At 42.7% G+C, this 27,241-nt stretch overlaps 2 protein-coding genes across 9 annotated transcripts in view; one reads left to right on the top strand and one right to left on the bottom strand.

The window, feature by feature from the left end:
* Positions 1 to 23,427, top strand: part of LOC121624702 (zinc transporter ZIP11-like) — a 112,065-nt gene extending 88,638 nt beyond the window's left edge. For all 3 annotated transcript variants that reach the window (XM_041962540.1, XM_041962538.1, XM_041962537.1), the window contains exons 6-10: positions 10,040 to 10,204; positions 18,716 to 18,785; positions 21,985 to 22,083; positions 22,201 to 22,359; positions 22,462 to 23,427. In XM_041962540.1, the coding sequence (XP_041818474.1) occupies positions 10,040 to 10,204; positions 18,716 to 18,785; positions 21,985 to 22,083; positions 22,201 to 22,359; positions 22,462 to 22,540 (572 nt within the window). In that variant the 3' untranslated portion in view covers positions 22,541 to 23,427. The remainder of the gene's footprint in view (positions 1 to 10,039; positions 10,205 to 18,715; positions 18,786 to 21,984; positions 22,084 to 22,200; positions 22,360 to 22,461) is intronic.
* A 739-nt stretch (positions 23,428 to 24,166) lies between these two features.
* Positions 24,167 to 26,484, bottom strand: LOC121624962 (ankyrin repeat and SOCS box protein 12-like). Of its 6 annotated transcripts, none has more exons than XM_041962950.1 (3): positions 26,440 to 26,484; positions 24,790 to 25,560; positions 24,167 to 24,490 (listed from the first exon to the last, which is right to left on the bottom strand). In XM_041962950.1, the coding sequence occupies exons 2-3, from the start codon at positions 25,550 to 25,552 to the stop codon at positions 24,339 to 24,341; spliced, it is 915 nt and encodes a 304-aa protein (XP_041818884.1). In that variant the 5' UTR covers positions 25,553 to 25,560; positions 26,440 to 26,484; the 3' UTR covers positions 24,167 to 24,338. The 6 variants fall into 6 exon arrangements, with proteins under 6 accessions (XP_041818884.1, XP_041818886.1, XP_041818883.1 ...); XM_041962952.1 differs by having other exon boundaries at positions 26,408 to 26,477; XM_041962949.1 differs by having other exon boundaries at positions 26,309 to 26,472.
* Positions 26,485 to 27,241: the final 757 nt, after the last annotated feature.

Below are 27,241 nucleotides of genomic sequence, written 5' to 3'. Positions count from 1 at the left end.
TAAAATATCATTGTATGTTGCAGCATTTACATTTCCCTTAACTGATGCTGAACCCGGAAAAACAACCCCAAACCAAAAGCACACAAATGTATGTGGACATGGGTTTCCTGCCTGTGGATAATTGCTTGCTTCAAGCAGCAATTGAAGGTGTGACCATTCCTTACGTTGTGGGATAACAGCTTAATAATCGGGATGTGATACTTCGTGTTGGCATTTTTCTGGTGTTGACAAAGGCAGAGCCACGGCGAGCGAGGATGGAGCTGTGTAGGTGAACCGTGACACAGAGGATGAGGGGGAGACGGAGGAGGAGGAGGTGGAGGGTGATTACTGAAGAGCAGTCGAGTGAAAAGAAGGATGATTTAGGGTCAGCAGGCCAGCGCCTTGCGGAGGGAAGATGGAGTTTTTTGCTTGGGGGGCGTTCTGGTGGTAGAAGTCGCAATCGGCATGGACAGACGGAGGGCACGGAGATGAGGGGAGGATGCAGCTCTGATTGCCAGGCTCTAGAGTAGAGATGTGAGAGAGGTAGGAAAAGACACTGAGTCAGCAAGTGTGTGTGAGAGAGAGTGTGTGGGTGGAAGTGACAGAGAAGTGGGTAAAAGAAAGTGGAGATGGAGGTAGTTTTTGGTTACAAATGCGAGCCACTGCTTACAAAAACAATGACGACATCCTTTTCAAGTGTTGCTAACTTGCAAGAAAGTGTAAAACGTCTATGGCGAGTTTTACTTTCACTTTTTGTTTGTGGTTTCCAAGGTCACTGAAACTAGTGGGAGACTTCCACTGCAGAACGCTAAGCTAATTGTCTCAAGTGCCTCCATCCACATGTCAATCAAAGTAGCAGGCGAGTGTGTGTGTGTGTGTGTTTGTGTGTGTGGCAATCCAAGCCAGACCACTTCTCGAAGCCGCCTTCACAAATCAGGTTTACCATAACGTATTTATGTTTACACGGTTATTATTTCCATGTTTAAATATTTACATCAGCATTTCTGAATCTACCTCTGTGGTTCCCTCACATTTGCCACCTAGGTAGAAGTCCACCTGGCTTCTGATTGGCTCTGAATAATGTCATACATTTTAAAGATTCACCGTCATCTTTTTTTTTCATACTGAATGCTATAGTGGAACTGAAAGACAATAACACAACCAGCGCTGTAACAGCTTATATGTTACAGTAATGTGATCATTTCTTCAATAACAAGTAGTAGTAACCCTGGGAGGTTGATTGGAGGCTATGTCAGTTTTCTCCCTTGTGTTTAGTGGATTGGGGGGGGTCATGATGCCTGATTAATCACCAGAGTGATCGATGATCTGGCTCCCAATCAGATGGTCTTCTGGCATGTCAGAAATTTTGGTTGTCTGGCTTCCAGGTTGAGCAGTTCTGCAGTCCAGTGTCACACGCTGTCGAAGGATCTGTATCTGTTTTGATTTTACTGCAGTAGTCTGTCTGGAGAGACTGCTGTGATATAAAACAGAACATAACTCTTCTGCAGAACAGACAGACATACATACTGTCTTCATTCTCCACCCATCTGCGGCTCTTCCTTTTCTGCTCGCTTTCTGTGGACAGTACAATTGCACACAGTAATGCAGCCTCTCTCTCTCTCTGTGTCTTTAGTTTACATTGTTGAGGACACAGCCACGTTGTTGGAATAAACTGTACTGGAAGAGTCACCAGACAATGCAGACTGCTGGTTGCATGCTTACATTCAGTGTGAACCCCGCATCATGGCTGAGCGCGAAGGCCATAAAACATGTAGTGAGAGTTAACACAATGTCAATAATGACTCACAGAGTCTGCACAGCTTTATCCACTAAAGAAAGAGGAGAAATGCGCCTCCCAGTAACAAGTAAAGTTGTTTAATTCACGTGCATGTTCTTTTGCTAATGCTAATCACTGGTTAGCCGACATTCAGGGATCACCTGGGTTTCTTAAAAGTTGGAGGGAGTGTGACATCTGGGACTGCACTGTGTGGACAGACAAAGCGGGCTAAGCTAGCTGTTAGCTTGGTAGCTGCTAAACCACTTCAGGTTTTCTATTTCCACATGTGTTGAATACAGCTGATATGAAATCTGTGCGTTCAGGCTTTGGAGTTTTTTGTTTAAAGGCACCTATAATGGAGCTGGGCTGACTAATGGAAGTAATGTAATGAGTAATGTAACTAATTACTTTTGTTGTTGAGTAAATAGTACTGCATTGACTTTTTCTGTGACTAATATGTCATGAATAATCCTAAAATTAATCTTGCCCAACACTGATTACATCACAAATATATTTTTGATGTCATTTCTTTAAGATTTTAATCTTCTCTGAGATCTTTCTACGTTATCAAGGTAATGTGCATGTTTTTTCACCCTGACAAAAAAATCACCACCGAAATCTTAACCAGAGAAACTTAATTTGTAAAAAAAGCACATTGATGCACGTGCCGGCCTGACCCACACTCCATAAACCCGTTCCCTGCTGCTCCTCAACGAGCCCCCCTGCTAGAAAACACAGACACAAACTCTCAAGAAAGTGGTCATTAAAAGCCCTTCTGACCAAGCTGAAGAGCCAAACAAGCAAGAAATCCCGATAAAAAAAGACACTGAAACATCAGCAGAAGGACAAACACTGTACAAATCGAAACAAGTGAGTGCTGTGTGTACTGCACTTACTAACCATCTAGACTGGCCTTGGGAAGGTTAACAACGATTGGCCAACACACTACATCGTACACAACTACACTTATGTTTACGCTTGTGAGAGAGGTGGAAAAATAACTTTCTTCTCCGCTCTGATGTGGGCAGTGACCAACTTTTCAGTCCTCCGGTGTTCTCAGTTTTGACATGTACTCAGTTAAAAACAGTATGAAGACAGTATATTTAATGTTTGGAACATCCCACAGATAAACAGGTTGATTGGTAACAGGTGATAGTATCATGATTGGGTATGATTGGGTGAGGGCAGGTTTGATTGGGTGAGGGCAGATTTGAAAAGAATAAAAGAAAACTGCAGGAACCTTACACCTGACATACATGCAGTGAGGTTTCAAATATAGAAATAAGGGACTGGAAGCCCTGAGAAACAAGGCTTGAATATAAAGGATCCATATGGTGACATTCTATAGTTGTGTGTGTGTGTGTGTGTGTGTGTGTGTGTGTGTTTTTGTGTGTCAGTGTGTCAGCAAAGTCCACAACAATGACTCATTCTACTAACAAGTTCTACCTTTGTTGCCCAGAAACTATTAAAACACATCAATGAGTCACACTATCACACTGAGTGACATGTTTACACCAATTTACACCATCCTAGTCCTGTAAATACTCAATGGTGCTCCAAGTGTGTATTCATCCACAGTAAAAACAGTCCCCAACCAATGACACCAATGCCCTCCTGTTTAAGAATCATATTCTAAAAAAATGTGTAAGCGTGAGGAAGAAAAAACAGGCTGTGAATTAATACAATATTGACTTCTCCTAATGCAAACCACTGACATATTGATGTTCAGATCCTGCGAGAGTCATTTCACCACCACCCTAATGCCAGTCCTCCAGGCCGTGGTGTCAGCCTGACAGATAGTCTTGTCAGGTTCATGTCAGATACGTGGCTCCCGTAATCCTTCATTATCGTGATTGGCCTTCAGTGTAGCTCCAGTCTCCTTTTTTTTTTCTCTCTTTTCAACAGTTTGGCATGGTTCTGTGCATGTCCACCTTATCTGAATGTCTTGACCATGTGCCAATCATAGGAGACTACGTGCCTTGACAGGGTCATGCGTGTGCACAAGTACATAAATATGCATTCCAACACACAGCATTACCGGGCTATTCAAATGCAGCATGGACAAGAATAACCTCTGCTCATCAGTGTTCACACACCTTTTCTTGTAATCAGCTGTGTGTGAGCATATGCAAACAAACAAACAAATTCACAATCTAAAGAATAAAAGATGAAAGTCTAGATCATGCATTCCTGAGAAAATACAGTCACTTTAGTTTCATGCTTGTCAGAAGTTACATGCAGTAATGTTGCTAAGAGACTGCAGTGTTTTTTGTTCAATCTTTGAAGTGGCATATATTTCATAGAGGAGCTAAAGCTCTCGCTATTCATAGTGGGCATTGATGCTCATGGTATGACTCTTGGAATTGCAATAACAGTCAATCGCTCTGTCCAACGTTTTGGTCCAGACTGAAACTATATCATAGATTGTCATGATTTTGACACCATCAGATCAAAATTTTAATCTCAACAATAGTTTGGCTAATGACCAAATACCTGCAAAAATAATGACATCTGTATCAGCAATACCTTTTTATATATTTCATCTGCTTAGCATCAGCATGTTAGCATGTTAGCATGCAGACGTTGGCATCTAGCTCAAAGCACCGTTGTGCCTCAGTAAAGTCCCAAAGACACACACTCTCCGTCCTGTTGTAGCTGTGAATAGTCGCTTGTTCTGGTTCCCTGAATAAGCTAAACAGCTCCACACATGAGTTGCTCAGTTGTATCATCAAGATCCGTTTGGTGATTTTAAGCTTTCCTTGCTGTGTTTCTAGCTTAAAGGTTGGCCATGGTTCGGTGGAGTTTTCTTTATGAGTGTATCGCTTGGCTGTTGCATGCCGCCACTGTTTACTGGGTTGGCTTTTAAGCATCTGGCTCGAGTTGCTCCCTACCTGGTTGAAAATGTTGGCATCAGTGAGATGAACCTGCATGAAGCCACTCTCGTAGGTGCCCTGTTGACCAAGATATTGACAGCTGCCAAGCGTTTCAGTAGAGCTCAGCTACTTCTTATTTTCATTGGCTGAATCTCACATCCAGGAATGCGTGTTTTTTCTTTTTGGAGAGTGAATAAAGATTTTAGAAAATCACTCATAGTCTTGCATGTGTGTTTACACTCTCCACAGCCACTTTTCTTCACCTCTGCAGTTAGAGAGTGACCTTCTGGTTCATCTCCCCCTCTGTCCATGGTGTTCCTCTGTTTACCTCTCCATCAATTTTCTATTTTGCTTTTTGAGGTTGTGAACGGCTAAGTTCTGTCCCAGCATGCAGTGGATGAGAGCCGGGGCACAATGTGATGGGTCACCTCTCTATTTATCCTTTATTTTTCATCTGGACTTTGGTGCTTACGTTTCACAAGGGCAGAATAATGGGACTGCATACTGAGAAAGGTCGTGTTATGTTTTATGCAATTTTTAGGGAAGAGCTTGGGCCAAATGGGCTAAATTGCTGGTGGTGAAAGTATAAAGTGATAGCATCACATCAGTTTCGGGCAGGTAGCCCAGCAGGTGTTAAGTGTAAAGGACAGACAGTTGTCAGAGTCTCCAGTTTAACTTTAACTTTTTTTTTTCTCCACACATTAAATCACTGGTGAAGCTCATTATACTGTCATACTGTCAGCTAAAGCAGCCACAGTGCAGAGCTGTCATCACTAAGCCCAGCGGACACTGTGTGGATTAAGACCAATGAATTGTTTGCACTTTTAGAATCAGACTGAATTTGTTGTTGTCGTTTGACGTGCAGTTTGAGGGACGTCACAACACCTGATTTATCACCAGAAAGATCAGCGGCCTGGCTGTCAGACCAGTTGGGTGGTTTTTCTGGCCTGTCAGGAATGTTGGTGGGCTGTCTGCCGCTTGAGCAGCCCCACGCGGCTGCTGTCAAAAGATCCATTAGAAACCGTTGTGAGCTGTTTTAATAATATTGGAATAATATTTTATTCGTGGCTAAAACTGTAGTCTTGAGACTGCTATGACACTAATCTGAACTTATAGCTGCAGAACATATTGTCTGCATCCTCCACTCATCTGCAGCTCCACATTTTTCTCTTTTCTCTACTTACTCTCCGTTCACAGTAGAATTGCATATGAGGCTTTCAGTTTCTCCCAGTTTTTGTTGGCGTTCTTGAGGTGACGTGGTGTCAAAGGGTGTTTCCTTGCCTGCATATGTACAGTAAGAGCACCAGATAAGATAAGATGCAGGATTTTGTTTTGCAACTCACAGTATTCACAAAAACGTGCTCGGTGCCTGCCCAGCTTCACATGTCGTCAGTCTGACATCGCAACATTTTCAGATGTGACTTCACCAGTTTGTCATTATTGCCTTAAATACCCAACACAGCAGCTGCTCTCAAAACATTCCCCGTTGCCTCTGGCAGCCTCCGGCGTGGGTATGAGCTGGCAGGCAGTGCGATTTAGAAGTGTGAGTATCCAGGCACGACAGATGAATTCAAGATGCTAAATCTGCCTGCTGATCTGTGCGTCCCTTTGTGGTTCATTTAAGTTCCACATTTCATCGTAAAGGAATTAAAGTTAAAATGTTGGTGTCGCTGTCTGACTTTCCACACTGAGGGAAGGTCTCAATGAATTCAGTACAGCAACCCAGCAGCAATTACTACCTGGGAGAAACATACAGTAATGTGTTCACTCTTTAATTAGAGGTGCTGATTGAACTCTGGAGCCGTTTCTGTTGTTTTAGTTAGTCTTTCCAACAAGTGAACATTGCAGGCTTCAAAAGGCAGGATTTATTGCAGCTGTTTTGTGTTGGATTGCAAGTGTTTATGATATTGCATCAGTCTTTCATCATGGAAATGTACAGCGTGGTTTTAGCCGTATCGTACGGTTCTGTGCCTGTTTGTATGTTGTATTTGCGGTTTGTGGATGTAGATATTGTGGTTAAGTGGTTTGGGAAGTTCAATTGGATGAAACTGGATTCTTGGTTTTCGGCTTTTATAAAGGTCCACCGACTGAGGGTGTAACCAGAGCACCTTGAGCGAAATTCCAGATCACTTGACCTTTGCCAGATAATTCCACTTTTCAGCGGCGTGCATGGCAAAATGCAACACTTAAGAAGGCAGATCGTGATTAGAATGAGCAGGCTGCAGGGAAGCAGGGGGTAAAGACCATGGAGTCTTCAGGGTGATGTTTAAGTGTTGTATTTTAAGCTTTGTGTGATTTTTCCCAAGGAATGAGAAGAGTAGGAGAGATCACTCAGTTATCCAAACCCTTCCCCGTGCATCGAGTAATGTCATCAGCATTCGCAGCCTCTCCTCTGGGAAGGCAGACATGAAATATTAAAAACATCTCACCATTTAGTTAGCTGATTACCGTGCCGCTGATTATTCCTCTCGGCCTGAATTGACCCATCGCATCCATTTGTTTGATGGTGTGTTTTCACTGTTATTTCACTTTTTATGCCAAGCAAATGCAATATTGTCTGTGCAACCTCCGGCAAAGGGTTTGCACTAATTAGATTGTCTTGGGCCATTAACTTTGTTGTCATGGCATTAACTGAGATTGCCGTGCTAATAATTGGATTGATACGGGGACAGGCTCAGGACATTTCTTTATTTTAAATGAGAATCCGAGCTCTGTGTCCCTCAGGCTGCAAATATCAACTTGATGACGGACATCTTAATCAGACTTGAAGCAGCCAACAGAGGCATCTGATTTAATGTGTAATAACCCTATTTGTCTATTAAGTTCCTCTTTGATTTAAATACTGCTTCCCGTGGGCATTTTTTCGTTTAGCATAATGGCTCACAATTCCTTTCATTGTCTAACACAAACTCAGGTGATTGGGGGGCTGCTTTACACTAGGTTGGACTAATTTGAGGGTTTTGATTGTGTTGCCTGGCGATATTCAGGCTGCAGCTTTCAAAGAAGAAAGGTCTTAATCAGCCTGATTGTTGTAGTTTTGAGTGTGTTTGTTGGGCTTTATTTGATGCGCCTCTTGTCACATTTAATCTCATGCTATCTCAATCAGATATAAAGCAACTTCCAATGCATCCAAGCATTCTCGGTAACGGAGTATTAAGCAAAGCAGTCTTGACCTACTTGCTGTTCCAACTAGGTGAAGTCTAAAGGCAAAACTGGTGTCTGATCTGAATGGTGACAGCCGATGGCAGGGCAAAAAGCCTGCTGGCTGCATCACTCTGCCTTCTGATCTCTCCACAAACTGTCATTTGCAGGTCTTCACTCTTTTGTTGTAACGAAATGGGGATAATGGTGCATCCTTTCAGACAGCCTCTTATCAAAGGCAGTGTTGCACTAGGTTGCACCAGGGCCGGAGTCCCCTGAACACACTTCCACCCTCTACAGTTCATTTTTAATAGACCGTGTGTGTAATGATAGTGAAGTTGTACATAGTTTGTAGTGAGTGTACATTATAGGGAGAGGTGTGTGCAAGATGTGTGTGGCAAATAAATAGCTTGGCCATGAGAGCAAGGCCAAAGATTTAGGTCTCTAAAACCCTGCTTTCAAATCCCCTCCATCGCACACACATGCACACACTGTATACACACACACACACAGTGGGATAAGAGTCCATCACACAAGTGGCTAATGTAACAGAGGCAGTTGGATCCGGCTTGAGCTTCTTTCCTGCATTGTTATACGTTGTAGTGTGATAAGTCAGAGTTGGACTGCTCAGAGTGTGACCGTCCTCATACCCTCAGTTGTGGATTAACTCTCTCCTGTCGCCTGAGCGCTGAATCCAACACCACTAGTCTGACTTTAGGGGGAAGGCACAAGAAATGGGTTTTAAAAGTTTGGCAATTTATTATTTGGAGCCATCACACCTAACCCGTAATGTTGGGTTTATCCATTAAGATCCTCCAATGATGCAGTAAAAGAGTCACTCTGACATCTCAACAGCTGTGCATTAGGAAAATCAAGCCCACATAACAGCTTTTCTTCAATAGCTCTCTGTTGTCTGATATTTGTTTCATGTCTGTGGGGAGTGTCGTGGATCTCTTGTGGCTGGATTTGGATGGTCTTTCTCCATCTCCAGCACTGATAAAATACTGTTCTAAAGCAGTTTTCACACAACTGCATGTTGTGGTGAGAAATGTTGCCAGAGGTAGAGGTCACTGCTCAAGCCCAGGCTGGATTACTGCAGGGACAGAGGCCGAGAAATCCTCAGGTTCTCTGCGTGTTAATTCGTTTTGGGAGCATGGTTACATCTGTGAGAAATTGGACCGCTGAGGTCCAGTATCAGCTAAAGTGGGTGCTGCACTGTTTCCTAATTCCATGGGCCTGTTGTAGAGAGCGGCCTCCGTTCTTTTAGTTTAATTGTGCTGATATGGTGCATATTTCCTATATAATGCTGTGTTTAATTGAGTTACCACAGATGTACGGATACAGAGAAAACAGAGGTGCAGGTATTGTTATTCCAACATATTAGTACTTTGGGCTGTTCGTCTTTGGTCCATATAATGCTATGTGTACTTTGATATGTGCATTTTGCCTGCGACCTCTGAACGGGTTAACCTGGCCAAACCTCCAGTTGTCAAAGCTGCACAATGGGTTAAAACAGTGAGATCAAAAAGTGGGTCAGGCTTTACATCTGGACATTTCCTTCAGAGTGTGTTCGCTGTTGCTAATTAGCAGTGCATAAAAGGAATTTCTAGGAGTGACATTCACATTCAGCTTTCTGTTCTGCTATTTGTTGTTTCCAAACATAAATGCCCAAACTCAGTTTTGCTTGTCTGTTATGTATGAGTGCAGCCAGAGTGCACATTGCTCAAAAAAACCACAGTGAGTGTGTATGTAGCTGCCTGCTGTTGGCTCAGTCTAGGCTGCAACATCGCATGCAAACTCTGAAAAGCAGCCCACAGCTGTGAACTGTGTTCACTGTAAAAATGCCAACCCTGAATCATTTTAGAACTCTGACAATTGTAGAACTTGAACGGAAGTTCAAATCATGTTTAAATGTTCAGCTGATGAACAAAACTCATGAAATTAAGTCATTTATAACAAGTGATTCAGTACAGAAGTGAAAGTGTGAAATATAATGCAGTGTGTACATCAGTGTCTTCATTAGGAAAGGTCAGGTGATGCAAACTTCAAATCTTTATAAATACTCTGACTCCATTGTCCCAACAATCAGCAGCCAACAAAGTCAAATCAAAGCCCCCGTTTAAAGAAGAAGGTTTAGCAGACTGTGGACACAAAATCACACCTGCACAAACATGACCTTCATCAGCAGCATTATTAACGTTAGCACGTATGAATGTTGAACAATGTTTGCATCATTTTGTATTCAACATTATTCTCTTTTCTCATGCAGATAAAATAGAGAATGGAGATGTGTACCAGAGGAGGAGAGGACCTCACTCCGGCAGCTCAGATGGACAGGAAACAGGAAGTAGACAGCAGGAAGTCGGACAGACAGCAAGTAGCTGGCGACGAATTCTTCTCCTCATCCTTGCCATCACCATCCACAACATCCCAGGTCAGAACAAGCCACAGGGCTGTCTACAGTAGCTGACAAGGACATTTGTCAATATCACTGGTCACGTGTTGCTGCTGAAGTTAAATTGATTTGTTAGAATGCACTCCTGCTCTTATCGCTGCTGTTCAGAGGCTGAAATTCACTTCGCACAATCAGGGCAGTTACAAATGTAACTGAGGTCCATATGACAGGGCTGGGGGGATTGTGCATATATATGTCCCATCATGACTGACTCTGTAAACAACATCGGCTGTGACCTGGGTCACAAAAGCCTTCCTTTGCATTGCTCTGGTTGATTCTGAGTGGTGGCAGCCACGGACGAGTTCCAGCCAAGAGTTCATTTAACACAATGAGCAATATGCTGGACATACTGGACTAACACAGGATTTTATTCCTCTACTCTACATATGCCTATGTTATAATGTTACAATTTATCCAAAATACGAACAGGCCTATGTTGCTCTTCAGTTTGCTGTCAAGCTGTGAGAGAGCCTTGTGTATTTTGTGCATGAATGAATTATAATCCCTGTGGTGTGGTGCAGAACTAGTAGCATTACTAATGAGCAAATATTAACACGCTAACACACTAAATTAAGACGGCTAGTCATGATGAACATTTTACCTGGTAAACATCCCCATGTTTACCAAGCTGGTAATGTCACATAGGCTGTAGCAGTAAAATATGTGTAGCGAACAAATATAGTATCAATTTGCAGTTCATTTAGAAAAGCTCACGTGGAGCTGAGCTCCACAGAGGGCCAACAGTGGAGGTGCTCGGCCACATCCTGCACTAATTCTTGTTTACTTGGCCAGGTCCAAGCTAAAATTCTCACTGAATGTAAATAGATTTTCTCTTCTTGCTTAGATTAAATGGTTTGACTAATTTGGGGAAAAAAAATCCTATCAAATAGACCTCAGTTTATCCTGGAATACAGCTCTACAGAGGCCAGCAGGTCACCATGCTGTCAAATCTAATCATCTAATTAGACTAATGACATGTCAGTCACATGTCGTCAGTCAAAGACAATGCAAAGGGTGGAGCAGTGGACAATGTTTGGAGTTTTGTTCTGTCAGTGATGAAACAACAGCTCTGAACAAACATTTGAGTCAAAGTGCAAAACACTGAACCTCAGTCCTCAGAAGACAGATACCTTACATTACAATCATTACAATCATCAATTGGTAACTTCACCACGATTGCCATGTGGAAAGAAAAAAGGAAAAGGAAGCACATTTTTTTCCCCTTTTGATTTCCGTCAAAACACAGAATAACAGCTGAACTGGGATCATGTTGGAGAGCAATGAGTGTGCTGATTTTTGTATGAATCTCAGACAGTAGAATTTTCACTGACTTCATTTTAAGGACATGTTACACTTGGTAAGGGTGCCCTATTTTCATCGCGCTGTGGTTATGCAACAAGGCTCATTATTCGTGTGTAGATTTCAGTTTTTATCGCTGCTTTCTCATTTTGTTTTTCTGGTCAGGCAGCTTACATCATATAGAATTTCAAGAGACTCAATGCCTTCGACTTCCCAGCAGTTGTGAGGAAATTGTTGCATCTCTTACTTCACTATGTTCATGTGATAGCTTGATTTAATGTGGGGCTATTGAATGCTATTTGAATCACAAGCAGTGCATTGAGCTATGGACAATTAATGATTTGCTCACATGAAATTGATGAGAAAATGCAGTTTCCCTTTTTTGAATCATTTTTCACCTTTCACTTGATTTGACGCACTTGATTTCTATTCATTTTATCAGTCGGAGCGACATCATTTTAATACTGTGGTGAGATTGCTTCCATGAAGTGTGGATAAAAGGCAAATTAGGGACACATGCGGTGTGTAGGAGGACAATAATTGGTCGCTGTGTAACCAGAGAGCACTCCAATAAATATAAATTTAATGTGAAAAGCCACTTCATTAATGAGGAAACCGTTTACTGGCCTCTCCGTACACCTTAGGTCTCATGGTTGTTACATATGCATGCAAAATGTGCTCCTATACAAACACACTCAAATACAGACATCCATGCATGTGCAGATACAATCAGACACACATTCAGATTAATTAGATTTATGCCATGTGTTCAAAACAAAGTTACAGGGTGCTGCGTAGGAAAGAGATGAACTGGCTAACCAGGTTGCCTAGAGGTCAGGTGTAAAGTGAGAGGGGGGATGAGACCAAGGATTGAGCCCTGCAGAACTCCACAGACACAGTTTCATGTCTGATGACAAGTCAAGTGCAGTTTTGTTTTGTTTTTTTCAAGCAAGACGGATGCTCACCGTCTTAAAATTGCTGGCAACACAGGCAGAAACAAGAGAGAGAGAGATAATTGAGAGAAGGCTAGGTACCAGGCCAGGCAGGACCTGTTTAAGGAGTTTAGGGAGGAAAGAGGAAAGACACATATGAAATAGAGTGTCAATAAGACTGTGCAGCAGTGTCTAGTGTGCATGTGTCTGTATGAATATGATCCAGTGGGTCCATGATTTTAGTGATGCTCTCTAGAGGCTGTAGATGGAATTTGCTTTATGGATTTTCCGTCTAGAAATGCCTTTACTCAACTTCTCTAGTAACCTTTTAAGTTAATATGTTGTTAGCTATCATTTCATGATTAATTGAATTAAAAAATAAGTAATATTTACTTTACTTTCGTCTTTGTGAGTTCGACATGCAGTGTGAGCCATTCCTGGTGTATTCTGGTGCTATGTGTAATTTTTTCAACCCCAACCTGCAGTAAGAGGGACCCGTTTGGCTCCTTTGAAGTGCTTCTTCACCCAGTAATAATGTAATTTCACATCAGTTACAAACACTGGGGAACGCAGGCCTCTCAGTGGCTCTGCTCTGTGATAACCCATTTTGTGATTTGGCTGATGAAAGAGGTCTGTTTTGCATAAAAACCTTGGTTCAGCTTTAATACTGCTCCTGAACAATATTTTGTTACTTTACTAAGTGCTGAGAGAGCTGTGACAGAAGTATGGTGATGGTCTTCCAAACTGAGCAGGAGATCGATGGCCGTCCTTCTCCCGACCATTAGGAGGTTTATTCCTGTTAGAAGTAAAGTTAATAATAATAATATGCTTTTTTGTATTGCACCGTTCATACAAGGAATGCAAATCAATCAGTGCTTTACAACAAAGAAATTATATGCAACCAAGTGCTTTACATACGAAATGAATGTAAATTAAGATTTAAAACCCTCTTAAAATAAGATAAAAGATAAAGCTGAAAATAGAAGACAGAGTGTAGAGTGTGACGGATGGAGCAGTGATTGACAGCTGCTGCTGGCAGTTGGTCTAAGCAGAATAAGAGAGAAGCAGGAATATCATAATGCAGTTTATTCAGAAACACGAAAAAAACTAAGGAAATTGAAGGAAATAGACTGCAAAAAATATTTTTCATATTCATATCCCAGTAAGATTGACTGAGCTTTTTATTGTTTTCTTGAGAAAGGCTCCTTCCTGGACTCAGCTTTAATAAACTACTTGGGGATGAACAGCCACTAGTGTAATTGCATAAAAGTTGTTACTAAACTACACCAAGCTTAAGTTAAGGAGTTATTCATAGTCATCATTATACACTGAACGTATCAGGCGACTGTTTGGGGATTGATTTGTTGATTGATGTACTGAACTCTGGCCTATACAGTACTCTCTATGTCATTGGACATCAGGGCAAGATATTTTGAATTAAGGTAGAATGAATGGGTGAACATTTCTTAACAACAGGTAAACATGGAGGCTGGTTGGAGATTAAAGTAAATTTAAACAGGAAAAAAAAACATTTTCCTCAGTATTTGAGAATGTATAATATGCAAAGTTATGGAGACTTCAGGGAATTTTCCATCAGGCCCAAAGCAGAAACACACACTGTGGAATCCTCCTTTAAAAACAAATGTCTTTTGGAGTCATATTTCTTCAGATGTTGTCGTTTTGCACTGGATTAACTCATGGCTTTCAGCAAGTCATTTGTATTTTATGATACTGGAGATTATTGTACACTCCAAAATGTCACCTTGCCGTCCCTGCCGACGGCAGGATGAAAAAAAGCAGCAGCTCGAGGAGCAACGAGAGGAGACTTTGATGTCATTTCAAAGAAACATCTCAGCCCAAAACAGATGAAAAATGGGATAAAACGAACTTAAAGCCGTCACAGTTCCGCGGTGGGGAAGAAAAGAGGGATGGAGGTGGGAGAGATGAGGCGCGGTAATGGCTGGCTCGGTGGAAGAAATGAGCGTGTGGACACGTGAGGAGAGGAGATTAAAGGAAAGTGCACTGGAAGTGAGTGGCTGCTGTGACAATGGTCTGTCAGCGGCAGCATCGTCAGACTGGCTTTAAAGAGCATAGAACATGAGGCAGGAATTGGCCTGGGCCAGGACGCACACATACACACAAAGAGTTTTTTTCTTGGAAGGAAACAAAAGCCCAAATGAGACATGCAGGTGACGATATAAAACTTCTTATTTGTGCCAGACAGAATGAAGACTCCCACTCAGCGACATTCTCAGGAACTATCTCATCCAGTCTTCACTGTTGGCCATGACACGAGCACTTCTCGCTACTGCTCTCTCCTGGAGTTTATTCAGACTCTTATGCACGTGCTTTTGAAAAACACATCAGCAGCATTTCAAGCCTCGTTGGCTATTCCCAGACAAATCTTTTTGCTTTTAGCATCCCCAGCAGCTCCTGACAAGAATATATTTGGATGAGAATTTAATGGAAAAATCAACTTGAAGTGACTCAGTGCGGTGCCGGGCCAACAAAAGCCCCCATAACAGCCTCAGTGTTCCATCGCATTGGTTCTCTAAATCTGTTGATGAGCACCGTTCTCCTCAAAGATATTCCCTCATTTAGTGTCTGATGATGGTGGTGGAAAGACGTGAAAAGAAAACCAGAAAAGAAAAGAAAATTTCGGGTGACAGATCCCTGAATTTGAAGGTTTATCAGATGAAAACACTGCACAGAGTACAACTCTGGAACGTAATCATGGCTGCAATTATTTTGTTTTTTGTCAGGACAGTCTTGCGGTAAATAGTAGGAATACTCATGCACATGCACATTCATGTGTGCTGGATTTTGCTGGATGGTGATGCATTGTGGCAAAACTTGAGCTAGGTTCAACTTTGCTGAACGACCCTGTGTTTCTTTGATGGAGCTCCCGTGCTAAAACTGGCCTGAATGTGGCCTCAGACCACACTACTACTGTGAGCGACGACAGAAGTTTGTGGCAATCCATCAAGCAGATGTTGAGATATTTAATTCAACACTACTCTCTGCTCCGGCGCAGATTGCTTGCTGCTTGCAGAATATTTTAACAATCCATGAGATATTCATTCAACATCCACCAGATACGGACAAAGACACTACAATACGAGTCTCATGAGTAAAACGGCACAGGTGTGTGGGCGTTTGGTGCTCCCGTACCAACCCAGATCATCATCAGGATCTGAAACTTCCAGCTCAGTGGGCTTACAAAACACCCCCAGCTCACATTTCCAGCTGTGTAGCAGTGCTACAGGTGAGCAGCTGTTCTGGAAAAACCCTGATTCTTGATCCAAAAGAGCAGATAGAACTATTTTCCTTACTGATGTAGAAACTTTCCCACAGGTCCAACAGATAGCAGCATCAGTGATGTTCTGGAGGTTAAGAGTCAGTAACATGTGCTATCATCTCCATTAATGGAAATGATAGCACATTAATGACCTTTAATGTGTCATATTTGGAACTTGGAAAATTTATCGTTGTGGTCTTGTGTCTTTAAATCAGGTAAGATTATAAAATCTCCTTATCTGCCCCGAGTCTTTTTTTGACTAACTGTGGAACAGCAACAACTGAAACCCTCTCAGCTAATGTTTTATTCAAAATCAGTAGAAGGTTTTTCAGTGCAGACACAGTTTCTGCTGGCCCCGTGACATCTCAGACAATTCCAGAGGATTGAGATGAATGGTTACAGCGACCCACAGTAAAACTGAAGGGTACTTTGCCCATAATGGTGCCACAGGGTAGTGGCCCTGCGGGAATTTGATTAGGACTGGTGTGCACTGTTATCAGCAATCACGGCAGGCGCTGGATTATGATGAAGTGGCCTCTGGGCTCGTGAAGTATGCAGCTGCGGGGACATCAGGATACCCATCTCTTGCTTTCTTGCCTTTGCGTGGTCTTTCCACTCTTTCTTCTCTACTTCTCTCGTTTTCGCTTTGTCTTATTTTTGTCTTTGTTGCTTGTTCTTGGCTTGAGGCAGCGTAGCCTGGTGTGGGCTATTAATATTGCAGAGAGAGGGAGAGATAATACGTTGGAAGTATACACAGGGATGGAGAAAAGGAGCTGGAGGAGATCAGTCGTTCTTGCATCCAAGAGCACAGATAGCTGATTGCTACTATATAATATATAATGTATATATAATCATATTGCTTATGACACTGATTGAATTTCCAAATGAAAAGAGGAAGGAATAGATTAAGCAAAACTGAAAGTCTGCGATTGCACAAGTAGTTCTGTGAGGCTGTAAAGGTGCTTTCAGACAGTCAGCAGTTTCTACCACCAACTCAGTAGCTTCCAGTGCAAACACAGAGGCAGACCTGCTGCCTACGATGAAGGTGGTGAGGAGTTACCCACGTTATCGACTCTTACTTAAGATTAGATCAAATAATACAAGAAGTAATAATGCTGCAAGCGGCAATTCCGGGTTCCTTTTGCACTCAATAGAAGGCAGCAGCCCTGCGGGCCTAAATTAAAGCCGCAAGCAGCAACGAGTGGCTCTCAGATTTCACAAAAGTGAGCAAAGTCACGTCAGCTAGTTTATGTCCGACTAAAGCAGTTCTGCAAATGGTTTTAACAAAACTCTGTGCGAATGCTGAGGAGCGAGCGTGTGATATCTCCTGCGAGTTTAATCAGGATTGCTCAAATCATCTTGAGTCATGAGTAGATATGCGATAGGCCACGCCCACTCGCGCCAGCCAATACGGCACTTCAGATTTTGCCCCCAGAGCATGTAAACTTGAATGGGTAAAATTCTGTCCTCTGCATTGTGAGGTACATGTTGTAGGTATTTGTGGCACCCCCCTGTGGGTTGGACTCAAAATGCTTTGGTTCGCACATTCCCAAACACAGCTTGATGATATGTACCCAGATATATGACGATTGGACGAATGCTTGGCGGGTTATGACCATTTTCCTGCTATGCCCCGCCCCATGCAAACTTTTTTTGTCAATCATTGAACCCTACCACTACTACTCCTTACTCCAAACCAGAATCACTACACACATGTCTAATTTAAGAGAAATCTCAACTTCCAGACTCGGCATACATCAGCACATAAACACACACGGACACATCCTCATATGAACATGTGCGCCATATTTAACAGATTTCCACTAAACACAAAGTAATGATGATGACGTTTATTATTATTAGAATTATAGTTCCTAACATCACCCTTTTCCTCTGTCTGCCCTTGGATAATTTATCATTTCTATCATTGTTGTCACTGTTTTGTTGGTAGCGGTGGAGGCGGCCATTAGCTGCTGTGGCTGAGCTGCACCATGCAGGATTCACACCTTGCTGTCTGACAGCATCTTAATGCTCATTAAGTAACAGAAACTGAAGAAAGAGGCGAAGCATCCTTAGTCAGGCAAAAAATTGCTCTGAAGGCAGCTCCAGTGGTGGCCAGGTTGTTTTGCAAGTCAAAAGGGTTTGTTCTCTGTGGCCCTCTCACAGTACGATGTTTTATGCATAGCTCTACAGCTGTGTTTTAGCGATAAACTGCACTCTAATAGGATTGAACTACAAAAATCCAAATAAGCTCTCAGGTCAGAAACATGTTTGTTTAAGGGAGGAAGTCCTTTCAGCGTTTTGGGATCTGATCAGTGGGGGGATCAATTTGATGCTTCCTCTCGGCAAGCATCAAGAAAAAGTCTGGAAATTAGCGTGCTTTAGCGCCCGAGCTGTGACAGAACTGCTTGTCAGCGTGGTAACGTTTCTCTGCCTTTGCGGTGTGAAATGAGAAATAGCCTGTAGATATGACTGCGCGCACACACGTACTTCTCAAACACACCAATGCACTCATAGATCGCACACCGTGACCTTTTCATTTTCAATTTGAATGGTGTTTACTTTAAGTATGCATGACAGGCGTTTCGAATGAGACAAACGGGACGTCAGAGGAGAGGGATGCTGCTCAGCAGAGTGTGCAGAGGCAGGCTCGATACAGCGGCCACAAGTACAGTCAAAGAAATCCCTCTCTTGTTGTACTTCTCTATTGTTGCAGTTGTAGAGGTGAATCCTAACAGCGTTTACTCTCAGTTGAGGATGAGTAGTTTGCTAAATATGTTCATTCTGCAGGGTAACCTCCAAAGAACTGCATCTGCAGATGTGATTAGAGAGACGACACCTTAGAAGATTCGTTCACTTGTGTTTCGATTGTCCACTCTTTGTTCCTCCCTCTTCCTGAAAATGTTGTTTTTCCAAATCGTACACTAACAAGGATCATTCGCCTGTGCTTTTTGTCCGCAGAGGGTTTGGCTGTGGGGGTCGGATTCGGAGCCATTGGAAAGACTTTGTCTGCTACTTTTGAAAGCGCCAGGTAAGATTGGCATCAAGGGAAAGATACACAAGCAGTACACATCCAAACTGTCACCTTTCAGCACTAGCAAGTGAGAAATGAAGTGGCTAATCCAGACATAATTTGGGGATGCACTCTGTCTGGCAATTCCAGTATTTTAAGCAATATCTGTTGTTATTAGTATCAACGTCAGGGCACATGCTATTGAAAAAATGCAGACATTCTGTACTTCTCAGTGCTTTACAAAGGCAGCTGGACTAGCTTGGGGTCCAGCTGCCTTTGTGAAGCCCTTTTAAGTACCATGCCTTGGATGAATGAGAATCTTCACAGAGACACTCTGTACAGCATCACAGCTGGACCCAGAATTATGAATCCCACCATGATGATGTGCTCCGAGACGCTGTAATTGGTTCTCCGAATCTGGAACAGCTGTTCGTCATAAAGATAAAACTGGTCTTTTTCTGGTTGGGATTTGGTTTGGTGTGTTTAAGGTCACGTTAAGAACACAGTGCTGTTGTTGTGTGCTGCTGACATCTAGTGGTCTCTTTCCAGTACTGCAGAGAACAGCTGGAGATGCCTGTTCATACCCAGCCCAGTCTGTTGAACCAGCATCTGTTTAGTGTGTACAGGTAGGGAAAGAGCATGGGCAGGACCTCTGCAGGGCTTTGCTTATATGTAATTGCAGTTGCATGGCTGGACAGAATATAGCAGCTGTGTCTGTGTGTCAAATTAAAATCTGTGGATCCAGCAGACTGAGCCTCTCTGAGTTCACTGACCGTTTGGAAATACCCCAGCTTCAAAGTCTCCTTAGAAAACTCCATGTTTAAATAAAACAACAACTAATTCAACCTTTCATATTTTATTGGAACATCAGATTTAGTGTGAGCCTTTTCCTGCACTTCGCCACATGGACTCAGGGCTTCACAATTATACGCGGTCCATGCCGGATTTGTACATGAAAGGTTATATAACTATACTTAACTATACTTAATATAGTTTTCCTACTATATTAATGTCACGTATGTTATCATATTGTGTTTTTTTATTGACAATTTTCCAGAAGGTTGAATGTGACTTAACAAGACTACATGTTAGCAGCTCTGTGAGGCTGTACTGTGCCGCAGCAGTGCTTTGCGCTAACATCAGCACGCTAACATGTTTATCATGTTCACTATCTTAGCCTAGCGTGTATGCTAATGTTTTCTAATTACAACTCGACCCAAAGTAGAGGTGAGACGGACATGTCTCACACAGGAATGTTGAAGATATTTGGCAATAAATCAAATAAGTAGCTGGACCCGATGATGGCGCTCTAAACCGAAGTAGTAAATCTATATTTATTCAAATGATTTCCCACACTGTGATTGTATGATTCTATACTTTATATGCCATTTGATATCTTCAAAGTTAAAACACAGGGGCAATGAGCCTTCCTGTCAATTCCTTGCCGAGTTCCACCAGTCGCTCCTCTGGAGACAATGACTCACCCATTTTCTGTTTTGCAGCCCTGCTCTTCTGTGCATATTCTGTAATTTAATGTAATTAAAGGAGAAGCTGCATCCAAACCTTTCTGGCAAACCGTCAGTCAGACATTCACACCCACTCTCACGCAGCTGTTTGCCACTGATGAGCAGGTGAGAAAGTACGCAGGGTTCGAACTTCTGCTGCGGACAAGCGAGTGCGACACTGCGAATACTTTCAAGGAGAGACTGTCGAAGAATGTGTGCCATATTTAAAAGATTATCACGTCACATCTGTGTTTGTGACATCGAGTGTGGCTATTCAGAACAGCTATGAACACTTTTAGCTCAAATCTTTTGGATTGAATATACTAGTCCGGCTCTGCCTGGTAACATAATCCACCTATCCGCACCTCTAACGCTCGCTAACATGTTAAATCCCATTTGTTTAAGCCGTACAGAGGCCGTGACACAGCCAGGCTAGCAATTGCCTCCTGTTTCCAGTCTTTATGCTAAGCTAACGGTCTCTTGGATGTAGCTTAATACTGAATACAGTAGACAGTTCCAAGAGTGGACTATTGCAAGCAGGACTATTTACTGATGGGGAACAGTGAATTCCTTGAAACCCATCCTTTTTCTATGAATTTAACTAACAAGATATAACTTGTTATTTAAACTCTAATTTATTATTTCATTTCATATTATAATTCAACAATCAACTACTAAACTGATCATTTTTAGAATCATCCTTGCTTGTGATCGACTGAGCCTTTCCCTTTGATACCCGATCATACTATCAGCCTGTTTACCTGTGGCCCCCTCTCTTTTCTTACCTCTGCTCAGTGGGCTCATTGTTCTGGCCTGACCATACGCTGTTGGTCTGTGTCAGGATGGTGGACTGCACGACAGCCGGCCAGAGTGTGGCAGCTGTCCGCTGCTGTGTTGTGTGTGCTGACATCTAGTGGTTACATCATGGCACTGCAGAGAGAGATGAGAGTCGTTGAGCAGGAGGTACCTTTCTGGGAGGTAGAGATGTGACTGACAGTAAAAAATGTATCGTGGCAAAGTGTGTGTTCTTGAAAGGGTTATGCAAGAATATACCTCATGATTTAAACAGTCAGTAGTTTGACTTGTTCTCTCTTGGATGAAGCCTCCTGGTTTGGTGATCATTTGGCTTTTTCTTTTAGCGCTCCCATGAAGTTGACATTTTTGTTTTTTAGTGACATATCTTGACAATTACCGGATAGATTGCCATGAAATTTGTGCAGACATGCACGTTCCTCACATCAGGTCCAATTTTTCATTTTAATACCTGCAAATAACTACTAAATTAATGACATTCCCATCGGCCTCAGCTGTACTTAGTCGTTATTGCTAATTAGCAAATGCAAACTATAGCACCCAAATTCCCCCTGTGGGGGAACAATAAAGGATTATCTTATCTTACAATATGTTGCCATAGTAATAAGCGAAACTATGATGGTGAGCATGGCAAACTTTGCTACACATTAGCGTGTTAGCATTATCACTGTGAGCTGAGCTTAGTCTTACAGACCTGCTAGCATTGCTCTAGGTTTTTAGTTCTGTCTTCCCCTTCATCAGGACGTTTATGACGTCCTCAGCGATGTGTATTCGGTTGGTGTTGAAACTAGACAGCATCACAAATTCTACAATACTCAATGTCAAGAGGTCAGGTGTTAATGTTTGACATGAAGTGATACGCACTGACGTTTTCTGTTGGTTTGTTTTTGTCCCCTCAGAAATTTGGCCATCGGCATTGGCATCCAGAATTTCCCAGAAGGCCTGGCGGTGAGCCTGCCGCTCCGGGGTGCAGGGGTCTCTACGTGGACGGCCTTCTGGTGAGCAGAAATGGTCGTTTTTGTCTCACACTGTACAGTAATGACACAACAAACAGCTCGGACTGAGCACAGAAACTTTCAGCTGAAATTTGGACACTTGCTGCTGTTTTCCTGCAGGTACGGCCAGCTGAGCGGCATGGTCGAGCCTATCGCTGGGTTTCTGGGCGCCTTCGCCGTTGTCTTTGCAGAACCTCTGTTGCCATACGCGTTGGCGTTCGCTGCCGGGGCGATGGTTTATGTGGTGGTGGATGACATCATACCTGAGGCTCAAGTCAGGTGAGAATGAAAAAGGAGGAACTGTCGTGGATTTACAGCAGGACTCTCAGCATCTGTCTCTAACCGATGTCCCTTTTCTTCACTCCGACTCTGTGTCACCAGTGGGAACGGGAAGCTGGCGTCCTGGACCGCCATCCTGGGCTTCATAGTGATGATGTCACTAGACGTGGGGCTGGGCTGAGGTCACCCTGACAACTGGCACCATGTCAGCACAACCAGTTGCCATGATGTCACCACAATGCAGCTGACCTCAGTCTTTAAAAAGGGGACCAAATGAAGTGTTTGTTCTGAAACACTGTTTATCCGTTTTGTTTGAATTGTTGCTACTTGAAATTGAGAAATGAGGAGAGAAACACAGAACTGTTTTGTAGAACAAGTCGTGAGAATGACTGGACTTGAAGACTCATCTTTAATGTCAGCAGTTATTTCCTGAGAGCAGCTGCCACTTTTTTTTCTTTTTTAACAAATTTCTGAATATGAATGAATATTCTCCTGATTCGAGAGCTTGTGAATGGTTTGCTGAGGGAGCATCGCTCTTTTTAGTTCTTCTTTTTCAAAATCATTGTTTTAAAACGGAAACAAGTTTTTGAGAGCTAAATGAATGTTATTTTTTAAGTTGCCTTCTTCCAGTTTTTTTCCTCATCATGACAATACTTGAAGTCTGGTGTTTGATTTGGTCATTTTTGGGACCGCCAAGGAATGATTCGATTTTACTCACTCCATTCTGACTTTATCATTGTCACTGCAAAGCAGCCAGGTGTGATGTGATGATGGTGTACTGAAACATGAAATTCCAGATGTGACGCATCTGCACAATTCAGACTTTTATGGAGATCCACCAGTTCAGACGTCACACTTGATATAATTTACCTTATCCTCCTCTGTAACAAACTCTAAAATGATACAGCGTCCTTCTTAGCCAAACATAGTGCCTTCTTCTCCTCATGGCACAGACAGTCTCCTGCCATCTACAGGTCAGTCTGAAGAATCCTGTCTAATTATTTAAATGCAGATGAAGTTAATGCTAATGTGAAGTATTTATATAATTAAACAACCAAGTGATTCTCATTTTTTTTCTATCTGTCTGCCTTTTCTAGACATTGTGCTATGACATGACACTCATAATACTTTGACTAAATAGCTGCAAAACTGATGACATTCCCATCAGCTGCAGCTGTACATTGTTTAGAGCTAATTAGCAAACGTAAGCATGCTAACATGATAGGCTACACACCTCCTTAACATTGCCCTGGTTAGCATGCTGCCATTAGCATTCAGCTCAAAGCACTACTGTACAACCTCACAGAGCGGCTAGGCTAGCATGGCTGTAGACTTCAGGTTTGTACCAAAACCAAAACCTGAGAGGTTCAAAATGAAATGTTTTCCTGAAAAAGTTTACTCGTAAGTTTATCAGTTCAGATCAGTTTGTGCCATTCAGATGTCTGCATGTGTTTCAAACTCACATGCATTCTTTAATTTCACAGATCAACTAACATGATAGCTATTGCACATTCTATAATGCACACGTGGTTCAAAAATAGCAAAATCAACTGATTGTTCGGATGTTTCACACATGTAAGTCCAAAATGTTCCTCTGAGCGGCTTCACACATACTGACTGTGATTCATTTTAAGAACTTTTGCATGTTCTGTAATGGACGGAGGCCAGCCTGATAACTTTCAGAGGAGCAAACAGCTCTTCTAAATGGAGCAAGTAACTCGTGATGAACATGTGAGAAAGCAACGGCCTATTTCAAAAGCTCTTCTACTAGCTACAGGGTAAGTCCTAATAATAAAACAGAAGTACGCACCACTTATCCACACATTTAATGTTTAGACTTGAGAATCAGTCTTAAAAGAACAGCACGCGTACAGACAAAAATCATTTAAAAAAAAGGATAAAGGTGGCCCATAGTCTACAAATCAAAGCTTTAGCTGAAAAAAAGATCTGTTTGTATGATGTGTCTCCAGCTCCTTTAGCTACAGAACAGTGACTGGGACTGGCTTGTGTTGCAAGTAGTTGATGAGACTTGTTGGCATTTCCAGCTGGTCGATGCAGTGGATCTTGTTGATCTTTTTGAGGTATCTTCGGACAGCAAGTCGGCACTGTGAAGTCAAGGCCTTTGGATTTCCTGGAGACCACAAGGACAAAGTTATCGCGAGGGTGTCACATAATAGTAGAACGAATGTCCTCTTGTTTTATTTCAGTATCTAACAAGAATATTTTTTCATCTGGCCTTGTGGGGTTCAGATTCTTGCCCAAAAAAGACACTTTGATAATAAATAGTACTAAATTTCAGTGTCCTTTCTGGCAAATGTATCAGGAAATAATGAAGAAATTATTCAGAAATAACACACCGATAAAAATAAAGTGGTGACAACATAAAGGGCTGACATAGGAAATGTGTGACCGTGCAATTGGACTCCATACCTCTTTCCTGCAGAAGCAGCTCCACAGCCTCGTTCTGCTTGGTGGACTTCTCGATGATCAGTGTAGGGAGGTAGACGTTTGCGCCGAAGTCGATCAGAAGCTGGATGTACTCCACGCCGCAGCCGTGCCTGAGGCACATCTCCAGCACAGTTTTGGGCTGCTTGATGGAACTCAGCAGCTTTGCATCTGTGCAGTTGTAATCGGGGTCTGCCCCGTAGAGGAGCAGCAGCCTGAAGCACTCCATGTGTCCGTAAACGGCGGCCAGGTACAGCGGCCCGCTGGACACCCTGGCACGGGAAGTCCAGAGCAAGACTTTGGAGCGGGAGTTGACCTCTGCGCCATGTTTGAGCAGCTCCTTTAATATCTCCACATCGCCCTCCCGAGCAGCAGTGAGGACAGGGGAGCAGTTGTTGGATGCGCTCCCGTTGGGGTTGGCGCCGGCTGCGAGGAGCGCTAAGACACAGTCCAGGTATTTCCCACGAACAGCTGCGAAGAGGGGCGTCTGAGCCTTGACATCCGCACAGTCCACCAGGGCTCCGTGGGCTAGCAGAACCTGCAGACAGCTGAGATGGCCTTTCGACACTGCGGCGTGCAGAGGCGTGCCTGCAATGCCCCAGCCACCTCTGCAGTTGATGACTTTCTTATAGATTTCTTGGCAGAGCATCTCATCAAGGAGTCTGTCATTGTTTTGTAACACTACTTGTCTGAGCTGGGAAATTTCACAACTGCTTTGTTCTTCTTCAGAGGTCCTTAATCGGAGCATAGAATCTGCTGAAAAAGGTGAACAAATGGACAAAATGAACAAGACACTAAGTAAATATCTGACAAAGGCTTACTTTAAGATATGCGCAGTCCCGGCTTGTAGTTACACCTTCCTAACCTCAACAGAGGGGTTTTAAAATACACAGAAAACAATTCAGCTCTTGAATGAGGCAGAAAAGTTGCTATAGCCTTTCAATGAAGCCCTTTCATGTCAAGTTGGCGTTGGGACCATTTATAAACTAATTTCTCCAAGCTGTAACATCTTTCCATGGAGCTGTTTTTCAACGTGGAGGCGTTTGAGGTGCAAAGATCTATAAGCATCGATCAGACAGCATCAAGACACCGCAGCATCTCCTGTAGAGAAGTCCACTACACCAAACTCCCTTCAAAATGTTTCAAAATTTAATGTTTATTGACTTGTTTACTGAAATACAAAACCAGTGGGTCATAAGCTATCCTTAATTAAGAATATTAAGGTTTTCTGGAAATTTCGGCAAACAAAAATTGAAGTTAATGCATAATTAACTAAGTATAATCCCATTTTCTAAAAATGTGTCTCCTTTGGAAATAAGAAGGATTGGCGGTATAGAACGTATTTAGCTGCGTCTTGGTGTAAAGTTATAAAATGAATTCCGAACTGGTGACTAGCTGAAAATATTAAGTCCAGTATGAATTTACTGACTCGTTAAACGTACAGCAACATCACGCATCAGGGCTAATACGCGCTCCCCAACAGGAGGAGTTTCGCTATACTGACCTTAAACAAACACCAACATTTCCGGTTAGACATTCAACTAATGCCAATTTCGCGTGTCCTTGTTTATAACTGAGTTGTAGCAACACAAATAAGCTATACCGTTATGTTTTCTTCGCTTTATATTAGCCTACCCAAGATATGTCACCATCAGCTGCCTCCTTCATCTTCCTGGTTGCTCTTCTTCTTCGTCGTGTGGGTGTCATGGCTCTCATTCAGGTTAACGTTGCATTGCTGCCCTCTAGTGTTCTTGCCAGCTATAACAGAACGGAGCCTGGAGTGTGGCCCTGGAACAAGTTTTCCAGTCTCGTCTGTTTAAAAAAGCCGTTTTAGCTCACTAAACACGTTATTTATTTAATTAAAAAAGTGCACTCTGTCGGACAGTTTTGGCTCTTGGAAACACTTTGGCCGACCCCTGAACGTGTCATGAAGTACATTAATTGCATTTGAATCACTGCGTTTCAATACTTTCATTCCTGTAGCCAGCATTTAACACACTGCTTGGCCTTTGTGTCAAACTGAGCCCCCCTGACAAGCTTCTGTTGGGTTAGGAACGCCAACTTGTAGAAAGCTCCTGGTTGCATGACGACTCTGCACCCTGCAGGCTTCACAGGAATTACGTTCTGTCACCAGTGCTAGCGTTGTATTTCAGTGGATACCTTGGCGGTTTCATGTGGAAGGGAGATAGAAAAGCCTCCACAGAAAAAACACTTTCGGTTGAGGAGAAAAGGGGATTTCAGGAACGATTGATCAACTCTTACATTGTCAGACCTCGGGGGATGGATGACGCAATTTAACTTAATCTGCAAACAGGAGACTTTGGTGCTCAAGGAATTTTAATTTAATCATCTAATGTTAAACACCATTGTGAGATCAATCAATCCTGCAACAAGTTGATTGGTTTTCCTGTGTGGCCCCCAGAAAACTTTGAGAACC

Source organism: Chelmon rostratus, chromosome 21, assembly GCF_017976325.1.
Source record: "Chelmon rostratus isolate fCheRos1 chromosome 21, fCheRos1.pri, whole genome shotgun sequence".
Taxonomy (NCBI): Eukaryota; Metazoa; Chordata; class Actinopteri; order Chaetodontiformes; family Chaetodontidae; genus Chelmon; species Chelmon rostratus.
Note: the sequence above shows the minus strand (reverse complement) of the source record. Positions and strands in the feature narration are given on the sequence as shown.

What these genes read in the sequence shown, in the direction of transcription:
- LOC121624962 (XM_041962950.1), bottom strand. Translation starts at nt 25,552, where the DNA reads ATGCTCCGATTAAGGACCTCTGAAGAAGAACAAAGCAGTTGTGAAATT. An exon ending in GCTGCTTCTGCAGGAAAGAG is followed by an intron (nt 24,491 to 24,789) that starts GTATGGAGTCCA and finishes TGTGGTCTCCAG; the next exon opens with GAAATCCAAAGGCCTTGACT.